The sequence below is a fragment of the Caenorhabditis briggsae genome, assembly GCF_000004555.2.
Source record: "Caenorhabditis briggsae complete genome, chrII, whole genome shotgun sequence".
In the NCBI taxonomy this organism is placed as follows: Eukaryota; Metazoa; Nematoda; class Chromadorea; order Rhabditida; family Rhabditidae; genus Caenorhabditis; species Caenorhabditis briggsae.
The window spans coordinates 8,922,376-8,938,512 of NC_013486.2; the positions used below are offsets into that span (position 1 = coordinate 8,922,376).

The 16,137-nt window shown below is 37.9% G+C and overlaps 2 protein-coding genes across 2 annotated transcripts in view; both read right to left on the bottom strand.

Annotated features, from left to right (window-relative positions):
* Positions 1-933: 933 nt before the first annotated feature.
* On the bottom strand, positions 934-3,089 carry CBG02740 (the record flags this gene model as incomplete). The annotated part of the gene is made up of 5 exons (XM_045242447.1): positions 934-1,183; positions 1,231-1,499; positions 1,546-1,737; positions 1,787-2,065; positions 3,030-3,089. The coding sequence occupies 5 exons, from the start codon at positions 3,087-3,089 to the stop codon at positions 934-936; spliced, it is 1,050 nt and encodes a 349-aa protein (XP_045092218.1).
* Positions 3,090-10,262: 7,173 nt separating this feature from the next.
* Positions 10,263-16,137, bottom strand: part of CBG02739 — a gene marked incomplete at both ends in the record, with an annotated part of 10,301 nt that continues 4,426 nt past the window's right edge. Inside the window, one exon of the mRNA XM_002630948.1 lies at positions 10,263-10,385. Within this exon, the coding sequence (XP_002630994.1) occupies positions 10,263-10,385 (123 nt within the window). The remainder of the gene's footprint in view (positions 10,386-16,137) is intronic.

Below are 16,137 nucleotides of genomic sequence, written 5' to 3' on the forward strand. Positions count from 1 at the left end.
CAAAAATTTTGGAGTCTATTTCTTCCCATAGCATATTTCAGCTTGAAATTTTAATTAGGATTCCTGAACGGGTAAAAACTTCTGGACAGTCACAAAATTATGTGTAAAGACGGATTTGAGGGACAACAAAACGCGGTCACGATGATGATCTATCCGTTAGTTAGGGAAGATGCTTCTTTTTTCCGTATCTTCACATGTGAAGCACGTGCTTCTAAGAACTTTGTTCGATGAGTTTATCACAAGCCGATTAATGTTTCCAGTGGCGATAAAACAGTCACATGGCAAGCTAGAATAAAAAGACAAAAATTCTGAAAATTTAGGAAGAAATATGGAAAGAGAGCCAAAATGAGCACGAAGAAAAGTTTATTTTTTGAAAAATCGGGTGAAATAGCTGGGAGGCGCAGGAAGGTGGGCGGAGTCTGTGGGTTTACGAGCGGCGCACTGGCGCCGCGCGCTTTTTTCTGTTTTTTTTTGTTGTCGAGTTCTTGACTGAAAAATAAATAGAAAAATAGTTTTTATTCAACAAAACCAACAAAAACATTATCACACCAAAAGCAAGGCACGGCTCAGAGACCAGCTGATATTCAAGAAATTCTAAAAAAATCAAATGTAGACGAAGAAAAAGAACCCGTTTTCCACATTAAACGTTCTCGGAAACGAAAACCATCATCGGAAGGTGCTATATTCTAACAAGAATAAATATGAAAAAGAAGAAAAAGGAAAAAAATAACCTGGAAAAATGACTAAGATTGCAAGAATATCACAGGTTTGGAAGGAGAAAAAAAGTTTTGATTTTTGAGAAATCTTTGGCGAGAGATTTGAAAAAATTGAGAAAAAAAAGAAAAACACCAATTAAAAACATCGGGAACCCTGATTATACCGAAACAACAAGAGAGAGAAAAAAGGAAAATTTCAAAATCATATAAAATCGATTCATGGGGAGTCTGGATCCTGAAGATCGTCGTCACCATCCCCCGCGCCAACATGAACTTCAATTTTCTCGTTTCCAACAGAGATGTTCAAATCCGAAGCATCGTTGACAGAAACTCCACTATCATCAGAGAGAATATTCAGAATAGAGTCTTTTGTTGCCTGGGATTGAGCTTGCTGCTGTTTCCGGCGATTGTCAGCTCCAGGGAAGCACATCTCCAGCAGTCGACGGTATTCTTCACGAAGTTCAGCGCTGAAATAAGGAACATTTTTCTCGGAAGTAAGATTATCCCAACTTACGCAAAATCATGTGGCTGTAGCGTTGCTTCTCCGTGGACCTCCTTGATATGCGTCGATGCCAAGTACCTCCTTGTAAAGCTCGCTCCACATTTCGGACAACAATATTGTTTCTTCGAAGCATGAAGACGTGCGTGACGTGACAAATGATTCAAAAGATTCGCATACTGCCCATGCCTTGAGATGCTTTTTTTGCACAATTGACACTGGTAGAGCTCGCCGAAAGGTTCTTCTGTCTTCTGCTTCTTTGACCTTGGCTCCTGGAAGTTTGTCTGAATATTTATATAGCAACCCCCTTCCTGGTTTAAATGTTCTTACTCGATCAAAAAGCTCCAGTGCTTGGCTAAGAGTCAGATCTTCCAAATCGTCATCAACATCTACTGACATATCCGGATCTTCATTTCCCTCATCGCTTGGCTCTTCTTTCACACTGACGTCTTCATATTTTTCTTGTGGAGCACGGTGTGGAAGGATCGGTGAGATTGGGACAAACGGCCTTTTAAGATGCGACTGAAGTTTCAAATATTAGGTTATAATTATTTAACTAGAAGAGTCTTACCTTATCATTCTTAATTGGTGTGGAGCACACGAATTCCCTTTTTGGCGAACACAAAGTTGGAACTACGAGTGCTGCCGTGGTTACTGTAGCATACGATGGCGAAGCTCCAGCCATTGATGACGAGGATCGTGTCCGTGGAGGTGTTGAGGGTGTAGTTGGTGACGTGGTTGATGACGTTACCGCAGACGTGGAGTGGTTTGATGACGACGACTTCTCACAGGTTGGGCACAAGTTTTCGATGGTCTCGCCGATAGAGAGTTGGCGATGACCATGGGCAAACTGGAGAAAAAACATAATTGGAGATGAACAAAAATGGAAATCTGGGTTTTGTATTTAGCACCAATGGAAAAGTCAATCCGGTAAAGAAATTTCCCGATTATCCCGGAAATCTCTGAGAATCTATTTTCCAGGGTTTTTATTTTAAGTTATGGCAACTTTATATTTTGAAAACTTATTCAAACTGGGACCACTCTCAATTTAAGTGATCCCGTTCCACTAGTAGAAGACCACCCGAACCGTTAACTTTGAGCTCGATTATCTCGGTTCCTGTGAAAGATATCAAAAAGTGGTCCACTGGTAAAATATTGTTTACATTATGATAAATAATTTGTCAGTTAACTTCTTTTTGATATCTCTTTTATGAATCGAGATAATTGAGCGCAAAGTTTACGGTTTGGGTTAGAAAATCGGTATTTATTATGTTTTTGCAAAAAACGGCAAATTAAGGATCCGTACAAAAAGTTTTTCACTTCCAAAATGAATCTGAATTTATTTTTTATGTCTGTTGAAAATTTCAAACAAAGAGAACAATTTCTGACTACTTTTGTAGAGCATCAAAGCTTTTTTTTAATTGCTAGATGATTTTTTTTCTGGCGTGCAGTATTTTTTGTTGAAAGAGATGGTATGAAAATCCGCCAAGTACAAAAATATAGCTCTAATTTTGTTCCGGATTTTTATTAAAATGTTCTAGTTGTGCTTTGGAATTTTAGGTCGAAACATACCATGAATCCTGTAATACAGTAGAAGGACCCCACACTGTCAAGTTTGAACTCAATTATCTCAACTCCTATGCAAGATATACACATTGTTTCAACGGATAAAACTTTTGTGATATTATGATAAACACTTTATCAGTTGACAACATTTTGATATTTTCGACAAGAACCGGGATAAATTGGGCCAAATTTTAAAGTTATTGTCCCTTCTATTCCAGGTTTTACGGCATTCTAAAAAAAAGCCTTACCAATAGTTGCACCACATTTTGGAGCATCTTGTCATCTTTCAAGTTGAGGAGGACATACATTCTGTGTGTCAGGTTCTGAAAAATTTCATATTTAGAAGAATGTAAATACAAAAAAGGTTTCTAATGAAGAAAAAAGAGCAGATAAAATTTTAGGGTTCTTTTGACCTAGAATCTTCGTGGTAGAGGGTTATGAAGTCATTAGGAACTGAGATAGTGATAAGAAGAAATATAATTGAAGATCAGGAGAATCAAGAGAAACAAAGACACCCACACAGCCATACACCCAGGGGCGCCCCGGAACAAGAATTGGGAGGAAGAAAAAGAGATGAGAATGATGATGATGATAGGAAGAAAAGAATGAAATGGATTGGTGAAAAGGGAAGAAATGCATATCTAACATAAAACTGTGACCTCTTGGGTGTCTTTCTCTGTTTGTCTCGAAAATTTTCGGTCGCAATCGAGAAGCGACCGCCGCCAGGCTAGGGCGAAATCGAGAGAGAAGTAGAAAGACTTCATCATCACTTTGCAAATATCGTCAGTCAGTGCGGGAGAAATTTGGGGGGGGGGGGGAGGAGAGGTATAGGGTGTCTCTGATATCTCTCTGTGATCCTTCTTCTCCCCTATCTCTCTCCTGTCCCGTCTGAATACACCAAAATGATCGCGCCACGTTGTGAAGGGTGAGTAGTGGAGGGAAGAGACGATAGATAGCGGCGGAGAGGACCGTGGGGAGGAGATGGTAGGAAAAGAAAAAGTGAAAGAGAGAATCAGAGATTCGCCCCGGGAGTAGTAGGTGGGAAGAGGGAGAGGGAGTAAACATCGTTTTAAGGGAGACACCGGTGTTGAAAAGGCAAATGAGGTGGGTTTTATGACCTCGAATTCTGAAATGGGACACCGAGAAAGACGGTGGTAACGATAGTTTTTCCTCGCAGGGGTTTGGAGTCTTTGATTCAAAGATTTGTTTTTCTAATACTCTTGATGCTGATATTGAGGTTCTGTTAAACAGCATTGCTCGGCTCTAGAATTATAGAGAGTCAAAGTTTTGTAGTCCTGGGGTTTCGACTATTCCATTTTTATCGTTTTTTTAAAGTTTCTCAGTTTCTGGGTTGCCAAGATTCCGAGTTTTTGGGACCTCAGGAATTTTCAGATTCCCAGACCATAAGATTCGCAAGTCTGCGATTCTGTGATTCTAAAATTTTTGGAATGCTTCTAGTTTTGGAGAATCGGAAATTCTGAGTATTTTGGAAAAGGAAAACTTTGGAATATTTCCAATTTTTCGATTTTAGGAATTTTGGAGTTTTCCGGAATCTTCTCGGGTTTCTAAGTTTCGAGAAATTTCTTTCAGAACTTTTGGTATTCTGGGAATTTAGGATCTTACGATTCTAGAGTTCTGAAGTTTTGAGAAGTTCAGGAAATTAGAATATCGAAATTTAGTTGTCTAAAATTTTTCAAGATAAGATTTGAATCCTTAACTTCCAAAATTATTGAATAACTGTATTTTTAAATGTCTTTGCTGTATTCTGTAAGATTATATGATTCCGGAGTTCTGAATTGGGAGGTTCTGAGCCTCTACATGACTTCAGAAAATCAGGATTTCGAATTCCTAATGTTAGTTTCTTTTGAAATTTTCAGCACACGTTTTGAAGTTTCAGAATTCTGAAATGTTACCATTTTTCTGGATTACTGTATTTTTAATTGTCTCTTTCTTTTTATTCTCAAACCCTCAAAAAACCACTAAAATCAAGATGCATCGCCCCCAAACGCCTACGTGGCGCGGCGAGAAACAATTTGGCGAATCTCGTCTTCATCTCGCCCGCAGGTTGAGAGACAATAGGAGCGACATCGAAAAAAACCCCAATAAGGAAATTTGAAATTTTTCGTTGGGACAGAAAAAAAACGGAAAATTGGAGGAGTGTGTGTTGGTGAAACGATCGCCACAACCCTCTCTCTCTCTCTCTCTCTCTCTGTGTCTTTCCAACAGGTGTGATTCGAATTAAAAAAAAAGGTAGTAGTGGTAGGAGGACACGGACGGGCGGGAGCGAGAAATTTGTAAGTTTTTGTTGTGTTGGGGCGGTTGTGAGGGAGAGTTGAAGGACGTTTGCAGGGCAAATCGAAAGGTGTGTAAAATTGGATTTCTAGGGGTTAGATGCATTTTATGGGGAACAGATTTGTTGCCAATTCGTTTTGATGGGAATTCAGTGGTTGGGCAGTAAATGAGTTGGAATGGGTTATATCGGGTGAGAAGAATCGGAAAAGTGGAGAACCTGGATTGTGAGAATTGGTTATTGCTAGTTTTTGACCTACAAGGAATCTCCAAGGATTGGGAAATCTGTGCCAAAATCTCAGTAAGTATTAACTATTGAGCGTCTTACTATTGGATTCGGAGTCCCACATCCGAAAAATCAAATACCGTAAAACCTCTATTAGATGGACCGGCTCTTCTATACATAAATGTTTATGTTTAAAGAAACACATTTTGAAGAAGGCTCTCTTATTAGAGGGCCCTACTATTTTTCCAAACCCTTCTCAGAAGGTCCTTCTATTAGAGAAGCCTTTCAATTAAAGGGGCACTTCTAATACAGGTTTTACGGTATTTAGAGTGTTTTTATTCAAACTAATAGAGTTCTTCAAAGTTCTAGAATCTTAAGATTTGAAGATTGTGGACGAGAAACTTGGAGCTCAACATTCGAAATGCAGAACTCAAAGTTTTAGAATATCAGAAACTTTTTAAAAAATCCTTGAATCCGAAAAACCAACAACTTCAAAGTTATAAAAGTTTTTGAATTTCGCTTCAAATACCGTAGTCTTTGAATCTTGGAGCCAGAGAATCGTGAAATCCAAAAAGCTTCACATTTTAAACTGTTTAATCTCATAATTTCAGAATTTCTAGGGCCGGAAATCTTTTAAAAGTCTGAAAGAAATATCTAGGACAACATAAGTTGTACTGAAATTGGACTTCTCATTTTCTTTGCCCCCGCACCCTTCTACCCCCTCCATCCAATTATCTTTCTTGACTCTCTATATTTTTTCTTATTCTTTTTTCTGTTTCTCTCATTATGTAAAAAGATTTAGTGGTAGTGTGGGTTGGAGAAGACTATAAGCACCGCCCGTATCTCTTTTTTTTGCAATGAATCCTTCTTTTCCTTCTGGTAAAAGGAAGAGCAACGAACAAAAAAACTACCAAGCAGCAAAAAATTGGATGTGTCTTGAAAAAAAAAAAGAAGAAGAAGAAGAAGATAAAAAAGAAAAGACGATGGTGGTGACGGTGGTGGTGGTGGTGAAGTGTGGGAAAACTGAGGATGAACTGAAGCAAGGAGAATGAATTGCTGGAAAAAGAAGAACTAGAAAAGAAAATGGATTTGGGTGTGGGTAGAAGTAAAAAGCATGTCTGCTTTGGGTTATCAAAAGAGCGCCCTTGCTAAAAAATGTTTCTAGCTTTTATTTCATGGGTGGTCCTTGAGAAGAGGGGGGATAGATAAAGGGCTGCTGAAACACACTTTTATAGAACTATCAAAACTAGTTTCATCTGTAATTCTGGAGTCTCAGGATAAAAGAGCTCCTCGATACCGTAACCCTTCCAGTCAGAATTCAATAAGAAAGAGAAGTAAAAAGAGGTTGGACAATGAAAATATGACAATAAAACACATTTCGAAAATAAGGATCGGCGGCGACGGTGTTGGTTGGTTGTTGGGGGGAGAAAAGTGGAGGGCGCGCCCGACCCGACACCATACTGTCCCTTCTGTTTGTGTTATGACACAACACAGTGTCTCCCTTCTACTATCCACCGATATATAGACACAGGATGGAAAAGTATAGGGAAGAATCGACAGGGTGAAATAGTACTGGCAACCAAATAGACGACAAAATGACAATAGCGAGGGCGACGGGCCGGGAGAAGGGGAGGCAAAAGAGGGCGCGGGTGTCTTCCCCTAGATCTCTGACCGCACTCTTTTCAATCAACACTATTTCGTTTCGAGTCTTGCGGGAAAGGCTCCCGCACCGACGTATAACACTATTGGAATGGAGACGAAAAGACCTCGGATGAAAAAAATCGCTTTGGTGGAGGCGGTGGCTGTCCTCTTTTTTTTCAATTCGGTCGGTAAAAATCAAAAAACCATATTTTATAAGGTTGAGAAACTGAGAAAGGGAGTCTGGGAAGTATCAAAAGGACTTGAGAATTTTTGTTCCAGTGTGGAAATGTTCGTTTCAGATTTTAGATTTCTATAGATTCCAAACTAGATTAAAGATTCTGGAGGCTTGGAAAATTGTGAAGATTCAAGGATTACGAAAATTATTCAAAAAAAAAGAAATTTTCAAAATTGGTTTCTGTCATTTCTCAAGTTCTGGTTTTCAAAATTGAGATTTTGTAAAAAACCATCGCCAAATGGAGCTAAAAATAAAACGCCGATGGCAGTGGTCGAAGGTCCCACAATGACAACTACCGTAACCTAAAAATATTTTTCCAGATTTATTTTGTCGTTTTTTACTGAGTTTTTTTTCGAGTTTTCTGTTAATTTTTTTACGGTAGTTGTCGTTGTGGGACCGTCGGAAATAGCCTCCGGTGTTTCGCTTCCACAATATCTTTGCTAAATCCAAATCAACATGGTATCGAAACATTATTTTTCTAATTATTTTTTACTCCCACAAGAATCCCTCAATTTGGGAACTGACTAAAATTGTAGGATATGTGCTCCAATCTTTGAAAGTTCAATCTCTTACGTAATAGTCAAATCTTACTCTGATTCTGATCCCATCTAGCTCTAGAGTTAGAGTTTTCTTCAATATTTTTAATGAGTGAATACAAAACTTGAAGAAATGCTCATTCACAGAATGAAGAATGCGTGGTGGGTGTCAGTTAGAAAACGTCTAAAGACATGTCTCCTCATAGAAGAAAAATATTGGGAGCACACAAAAAAAAAAGAAGAGGTGGAGAGGTGTGTCCGTGGGAGGTCTCCGTTTTCGTTTGGCGTTGTGTTGGGTGTGTCGCCCCTGTCTCGTCTGTGCTCCCTTTCCCAACTCCTTCTCTGGAGCACTGCGTTGGTGTGTGGTGAGCTCCACGGCGCCATGGAGCGATAACCGTGAAGCACAGGACGCTAGAGAATGGAGTCTCTATACATGTGCCCGGCGCCAAAGCTCCTGAGCCGCGTTATGCTGAAAAGGAGCTGTGGGTGGGAGTAAGAGATGAAAATGAAGATGGAGAAGACAAGAGGAGTAGGAAAAGAGGATGAAGTTAGTTAGGGGCAGAGAAGACATCATTATGTGGTGTGGGAAGTTTTTTTTGCGTTTTGTCGTTGGTATTGTCTAGGATAGCACACTTGAGTTTCACCGGGGGTGGAAAATTGCCGTTGAGATGTTTGAACATCGATCCAGTGGGTGGGAATGGTCCGTGAGCAGAAAAATGTATCAACGGATTGGAGGATTTTGTTAAAATCCTACAGACTTGATTAGGAGATCGGCAAAGCTTTTAAATTGGACAAAATCTCAAGGCTCAAAAATTGCCAAGATGTAAATCTATATTTTCACTGAAAAATTATGTGTCCTTTTTCTTCAAACCAAGAAAGATAGAAATTGTGTTCTAAATTTCAAATAGTCAATTCAACAGAAAAGTTGGAAATTGAGGCTTTGAGTTTTAGAATTTTTTAGAGTTTGAAGATTCTTTGTTGAAATTCCAATATCTAAAACACCACATTGTCATTCAAGAACTTTTCAGAATTGTTCATGCTCCCTTGGTGTCAATGTTCCAACCTGAATTTTTTCCATGCTTCCTTATTGTTAGTCACCATCGTCGTTTTCAATCACACACAATAGGAGCATTCCCATGTTTTTTATTTTATTTTATGATGCTCTCTTTCCATTGGTGCCCATGTCTAGGTGAAGCAAAAAAATGAAGAAAAAAGTTTTTTTCGGAAAAAAGGTGGGCGCATACTAAACAAGGGCGCAAACATTGAGGCGGACTGTGCCAAGATTCTTGCACGTCTCTCCGTTATCATTTTTCATATCCTTTCGATAACTCGAAAAGACGATTTGTCGTCGAATCGGTTGAGAAAAGACAAAAAAGGATGGGTGAACGATTTGGAGTGACAGATAAGGGTGGTCTAGAAAAAGACGTGTCAGGAAGAAGATGAAGAGAAATTGATGGTGGCATTCGATGAATCGTTTGGAGGGGAACAGAAACAACACCAGAAAATTGGAAGGGTTTCTAATAAAACTTTAGGAAGTTGAAGATAAAGGTGTTTTTTTGGAATCAAAACATTTTCAATCGGTTAGATCCATTTAGATTTTGTTGATCCAGCGTAAAGCCCTACGGTAAAGGAGAATTGAAGGTTCATCAGCTCAAACTTGAGTTTAAGGTTAAGAAAATGGTGTTTTTGTAAGGATGTTTTGTTAAAATAATCCATTTGCCAAACAAGTTTCACTTTGATAAAAACTTCAGTTTCCAAAATATTCAAAAGTAAAATCAAGTCTTTTTGATGAAGCTTGCAGAAGTTGGGTGCCTTTTATTCTATAACAAATCCGGACTTTTCTCGGAGTATTTTATGCAAACACAAAATCTCAAAAAGTCGTACTAATCCAACTAATGGGAAACTACAGAAATATACACAAACCATTTCCAAGAAATGGATTCAGGAAAACTATAAAAATCAAGTACTAGGATTGAACTAACAAAATTTTCAGACGAATCATAAATTTTCAGACGAATCAGGAACTCTTCCAAAATCTTGACTTGAATAAATACATTATTGTTATTTTCATATTACTGTAAAATCTGTAATAGAAGGACCTCCACACTGTCAATTTTGAGCCCAATTATCTCAAGTCCTATTCAAGATATCAAAAATATGTCAACTGATAAAACGTTTGCGATATTATGATAAGCAATTCATCAGTCACCAACTTTATTATATCTTTGAGAGGAAATGATATATATCAGCTCAAAGTCGACAGTTTACAGGCGTTCTATTGGAGTGTTTGCAGTATGTAGTACATACTATGTACTGCCCTTTAGATTTTAGTGTGGCCTGAAAGATTTTTTCATAAAAAGCGTAAAGATTCGTATCTGATTTTGTCGTAAATTAGGTCAGCCACCCATCTCTAAACCTTCTGAACAGAAATTCCTTCTCAACAAGGACACATATTGCAAAGACAAGAAAAAGAAAAATGGCGTCAATCTTAGTGAAGAAGAGTAGAAAGAACTGAAGAAAAGAAGCAAAAACGAAGTGGTGGCACCAGGCGGTTTCAGTGTCTGCGTCCCTTCGTCTCCCACACTGTTTCCACGTTTTCTCTTCTACCTGATGCCATCAATTTGTAAGACGGGCGGCGCCACAGGCGCTCCGCCAATTCTTCGACACTCACTTCGTTCTGCAGAGAAATGTGGTTTTGGAGATGAGGGTGGACAGAGATGTTTTGGTTGCAAACAAAAGGGGAGAAGATCCTGAAGGGATTACTGTAGCTGTGGAAAATACGAAATTGAAAGAACATTTACTGGTTGGCTCGCTAGAGCAGTTTCAGAAGAATTGCTACGATAGGAGTTGTAGTTTTCAACCGAATCGATTTGGTTGGATGTGAAATGTTTTTTTTTGGAAGAATATCATGGAGCTGTAAAAATCTTCAAGTTCACAAATTGCGAAAACCTCATTTCAGTGGGAACAGTTTTATATGAAAGACACCTTCTGACCCTTTTAACAATTATTTATACTTCTGGCTAATTAAGAGGTAATATGGGAATATATTCGATTTCAACTTTTTTCACTTCTCCTTGATAATTTCAATGTCCTCTTGCAGTATCTCCATCCCAATTTTTTCCAGCAAACTTCTTCACTTATTCCATTCTGAATAGCTCTCTAATTAAATCCGAAACCGAAAAAAATGAAGCCCCGTAATTAAGTTATAGTCAGACATGAACCACGCGTCTCACTCTCTCTCTCCTTCCCTGCAAATGTATATTGACTGGAAATTAGCCAAGGATTGTGAATAATAAAGACGGATTATCTCCGCCATTTTTCGACTACAAGTCTCTTATATTATTGCTTCTCGAGCCAAAAGACGGGTTTATTGACTTGAGAAATATGGAGTTCTTCTGCTTGGACAGCAGATTGATAATCTTTATTTAGAGAAAATCGCAGGTTTCTATATTTCAAGACGACTAAAAACGGTAAATTGTAGAAAACTCCATTTTTTTCCAGGTTTTTGAATTCCCCATTCTAAGACACTGTTATTCTATTAATTGGCTCTTACTATTTATCTCATTTACTGATAGTGAGTAGAAAACTGCATAACGTAAGCACTCTAATAGAACGCCTCTCAAATTGTCAAATTTGAGCCGATGCATCTCGGTTCCTATGAAAGGTATCAAAAAGTGGTCAACTGACAAAATGTTTATTGTATTATTTATCAAAAACATTTTGTCAGTTGACTACTTTTTGATATCTCTCTCAGAAAATGATATAAATTGGATCAAATTTGTAAGTTAAGGGTTGAATTCTATTAGTTTACGGTAACAGTTGAGGTTGAAAATATCAGTTGAGGTTGAAAATGCAAATCTATTCTGTCGCCATGTGTAGATTCTCTGTACTTTAACTACTTTTTTCCTTGACATACCGCATAGTCTTCAATCCTACCCAAACAGTAAACTTTGAGCTCAATTATCTCGATTCCTGCGAACGATATCCAAAATTTGACAAATGATGAAACATTTGCCATGAAATTACCAATATTTTATCAGTTGACAATTTTTTTTATGTCTTATACAGGAATCGAGATATTTGAGCTCAAAGCTGGCGGTTTGGGTAGGATCTATTAGAGGAAATAAGTATACCTAAAAGTATGTAATTAAAGTATAGTTTCAACGTTAAGCCAATTCTTCTCATTCTTTGTCCAAATACAAAAATTAACAGAAATTTTTTTATGTTACACAGAATGCAAGATAGAATAGGTCACTGTCGACAATTTGGGAGAACTTTCGATTTTACGGCATATTAGCGAGCCCGTAAATTGTGAATTTCTTGGATTCTGGATTTGGAGATCATCAGATATGACGAAACACGTACACTTTTGATTCAAAACTCTACGGTAAAACCTGCAATTGAAGTTTCTGTAACGACGAATTGAACAATTTTATCTCAATTCCTGTAAGCGATGTCAAAAAAGTTTGGCTGCTAAATACCGCCAACTAATAGAAGGCTATCACATAATCCACTTTGAGACCATATATCTCGGTTCCTATGAAAGATATCAAAAAATGGTTAACTAATTAAATGTTTCTAATAACATGAGAAATATTTTGTCTATTGACTACTTTTTGATACCTTTCACAGGAACCGAGATACCGTATTTTTTCTAATAGAAGCCCATGGGCTTCTATTTTTCAACATTTTTCTGGGGGTGGACTAATCTAAGAGAAAACGCTCAAATTAGAGGGTTTTCGGTTTTCAAAGGAACTGGAATATTTAAAAAACAACAAAAATTCACAGAAAGTACCAGAAAAATAATCAAAAAGGAGTATGGATACCCTAAAAGAAAAGAAAAATGCACAGCCAAGGAGGGCTTCTATTAGAGGTGGGCTTCTATTAGAGGAAATACGGTATATAGGCTCAAAGTTGGCGGTTTCGGTCCAGGCCTGTGCGGCAACAAATTGCCGATTGCCGAAATTGCCGAATTTTGTTGCCGATTGGCCGTTGCCGATTTCGGCAACTGAAAAATTTTTGACATTAAAGATTTTCACAATTTTTTTAGTCAAAAAATGATTTCGAAGTTCGAAAAACACATTTTTGAACCCACTTTTCTCTCAGACTCTCAGAATGAATTTCAGAAAAAAATTGCCCCAATAAACACCGAAAAACACTTGCATCGGTTCTAAAAATAGGCTACCAATTTTTGATCGTAGGAGGAAATATCATGAGTCACAACTCATCTAAAAAAATCCAATCTGTCTTAAATCTCTATAGAACATGTGTCGTGATGTGCCTAACAAGTTGAGCGCATTTTTCCGAAACTTACAATCAGAACAAATATTTTCAACGATTGGAATACCCTCTCATGCTAGAGAGAAGTAGTGAGCATTGAAAAATGTTGTCCTGAGTTGCCATTTTCGTAATTACTCTGTTAGGGAACTTATGCCACACCTTTTCTTCAGTTTTGAGCCTGATTGGATCATTTTCAGGTGAATTACGTATCGATTTGACAAAAAAGATGCAACACTTTTGTTGCCGAATTTGCCGAAAATTTTTTTTTTCGGCAATTGCCGAGTTGCTGAACGTTGCCGAAAAGCATTCGGTAATTTGCCGAGTTGCCGAATTGCCGAAAAATTTTTGTTGGCCTGTTTCAGTCGCCTTCTAGTAGAGTGTTCACGGTTATTCTGGTTTTATGATAAGCATTTTGTAAGTAGACGGTGTTTAAATGTCTTTTAAATGAGACAAATTGGCTCGAAGTTGACTGTCAGGGAGCAGCTCTATTAAAGATTTTTCGAGAGTCCAATTATTGAACTCAAAAATCTAGTAGTTCCGTCATTTTTTCAACCCCTACCGATGTGTAGGTTCGTAGATTTGCTTGTTCCTTCTCGCTCTCGTTTCCCAATTTCATGATCATTCCCGAAATCCATTTCAATTACACTAAATGGAAAAACTGTCCCCTACTCCCATTTTCCCCTTACATCTCAAATCTCAGTTATGCCCTTTCTATAATCTTCCTACATGTATACGAATTATGGTGCTCCTGACTACTTCTTCGGTACAAAATCCAGTGCTGACGAGGCCATCCATCCATCATATAATCCCTGTGTCAGAAGGAAATCTCTCATATTTTCTCAATATTTCTCGTCTCTGCGCACCCAGCTCTCAATATTTTCCACCCGCATCACATAAGATATATATTTTCATGATTATTATGATTATTAGTGTTATTAACACGTTATTGAAAGTGGTCAGTCGCGAGTCGCGAGGCACATAATTCCATGGATGGAGACGGACAGAAAAAGGGGCGGAGCAAGCGAGAAGAGATACTAATATTAATCGGAAGTCTTCCAGAAGAGGGAAAATGTTATTGCTCCGTGAGCTCTCGACCCACTTACGTCTATCAGTGATTATCCTGATATGTACATTCTTATGTCACTTTGATTAGGAGAATCGTTTTGCATAGTTATGGCTTGAAGTGTAACTTACCGTAAGACAGATAATAAGAAGTGACGTAGACTGAGAAGTATGGATCTCAAGATGAGAAATTGATATCCGATAAACCCTCGTAGCTAATTGTCACACTGATTCGAAATCCAAAAAGAGAAATTTCGATTTCATAATTTCGAATCTCGATCCTAACATGTTCTGACAGATTCCTAGATTTTTTGCTAAACGCCCCATAGCATATAAGAAGAGCTCTGGTTTGGAGCATACATTCAATATACCCTCGAATTCTGAATTCTCGCTCAAATACTCATTTTCAGTGAACAATTTTAATCTGGAACCTTATTAGCTAAGCTTTGAAAAATTTAAATCAATTTGGAACTCATTTGTTAAAATGGAAAGAAGGCGAGCAAGCCTGAATACTAGAACTACTAATGAAGTGATTTCTATAGGAAGGAATAAGGAATCAAGAAAACGAAAATTTAAAGTAGATTGGCTATTCAATAAATGAGTTTTCTAGAAACTTTTAGCCTCATTTTCCTTCAATGACCAGTTAAAAAACTTGTTCAAAAATATTAGATTCTGATATACTGTGAACACTCCGCTAGACCGCCACCACCTATCATTCAATTTTGAGCCGTTTGCTCTCGGTTCCTGTCAAAGGTATCAAAACGCGGTCCACTGACAAAAAAATATATTTGAAATTATGTTAAACATTTTGTTAGTTGACCACTTTTTGATATCTTCTACAGGAAATGAGATATATAAGGCCAAAGTTGACAGTCGTTCTGCTGCCTCAGCTTGCGTCGCCATAGCTCAGCCGGTAGCAACGCGACAATTCTAGTGGTGGGCCCACAAGTTAAACTCCTCAAGGTGTCGAATAATTGATTTTTCTAAATGTGCCCTCCACCTTCAATTTGTGTTTTTAGCGTCTTACGGATGTTGTGAGCTTCAGAAGCTGCCATGAAACCTCTAATACAAGACCACCAGTAATCAATTTTGACCCAATTTTTCTCAGTTCCTGTTAGAGGTATGAGAAAGTAACCAACCAATAAAATATTTATCTTGATATGAAAAATATTTTGTTAGTTAAACATTTTTTGGTATCTCTTATGAGGACCAAGATAAATTGGATGAAAGTTGACGAGCAGGGTGCAGCAGAGATTTTACGGTAAGTGCAGCTTCCCTGTTATAAACTCATATTTCAAATTTCCGTCCAACCCTCGTTCCCAGTTGTGTACATCAACACCCTATACAACCTGCATAATAATAATTACTCCAAATGATACATACACGCATAAATATTAGAAAAGGTTTCCTCTCTCACCAAGGTGTGTCCCTCTCCTTCCTAATCCCTCCTCCTCATCTACTTCTTCCGAATCTCTTAATTACACTTATGTTGTATAAACCAAAAATTCATAAGTATATGAGACATTCGGTGCCGCCCTTGTCTTCTTTATTTCTGCACCTGGCGGGCCGAAGCTTACTCATTTCTTCTCATATTTGCTCACTCACAGAACCATTCGGCTCTTATTCCCGTCGGTGTGCCCTGACCCCTCCATTTATATTTATTATCTATTTATTGAGATTAGTAAATGACGAAGAAGTTCTGTGAGTCGGCACAAAACTTATCTATTGGTCTCTTGAGCCAACCCAACCGTGTCCTCATTATCAGACACTAATTAGGTTATGTGTTTTCCATTAATGTCTCCTAGAATCTTTATCATTCTGCTTATCGTGCTTGCTTATCATCATGTTCAAAACCTCGTTATTTTTCTTCTTCACTGCATTTTGAGAGTTTTCTGATTTTTCTAATTATGAGAATCAATAATTGATCTCCCTCGAGTCTCTCTTTCAATCCAGTAAATATTTGTATAGTAATAAAGGGATACACCTCATAATTAATTGAATATTCTTCTAATTGAATACTCCTTAATTGACTCCCAATGATGTAATTTTGTAGCTATATAGTAATCCGGATGTAATTTTGAATTTCA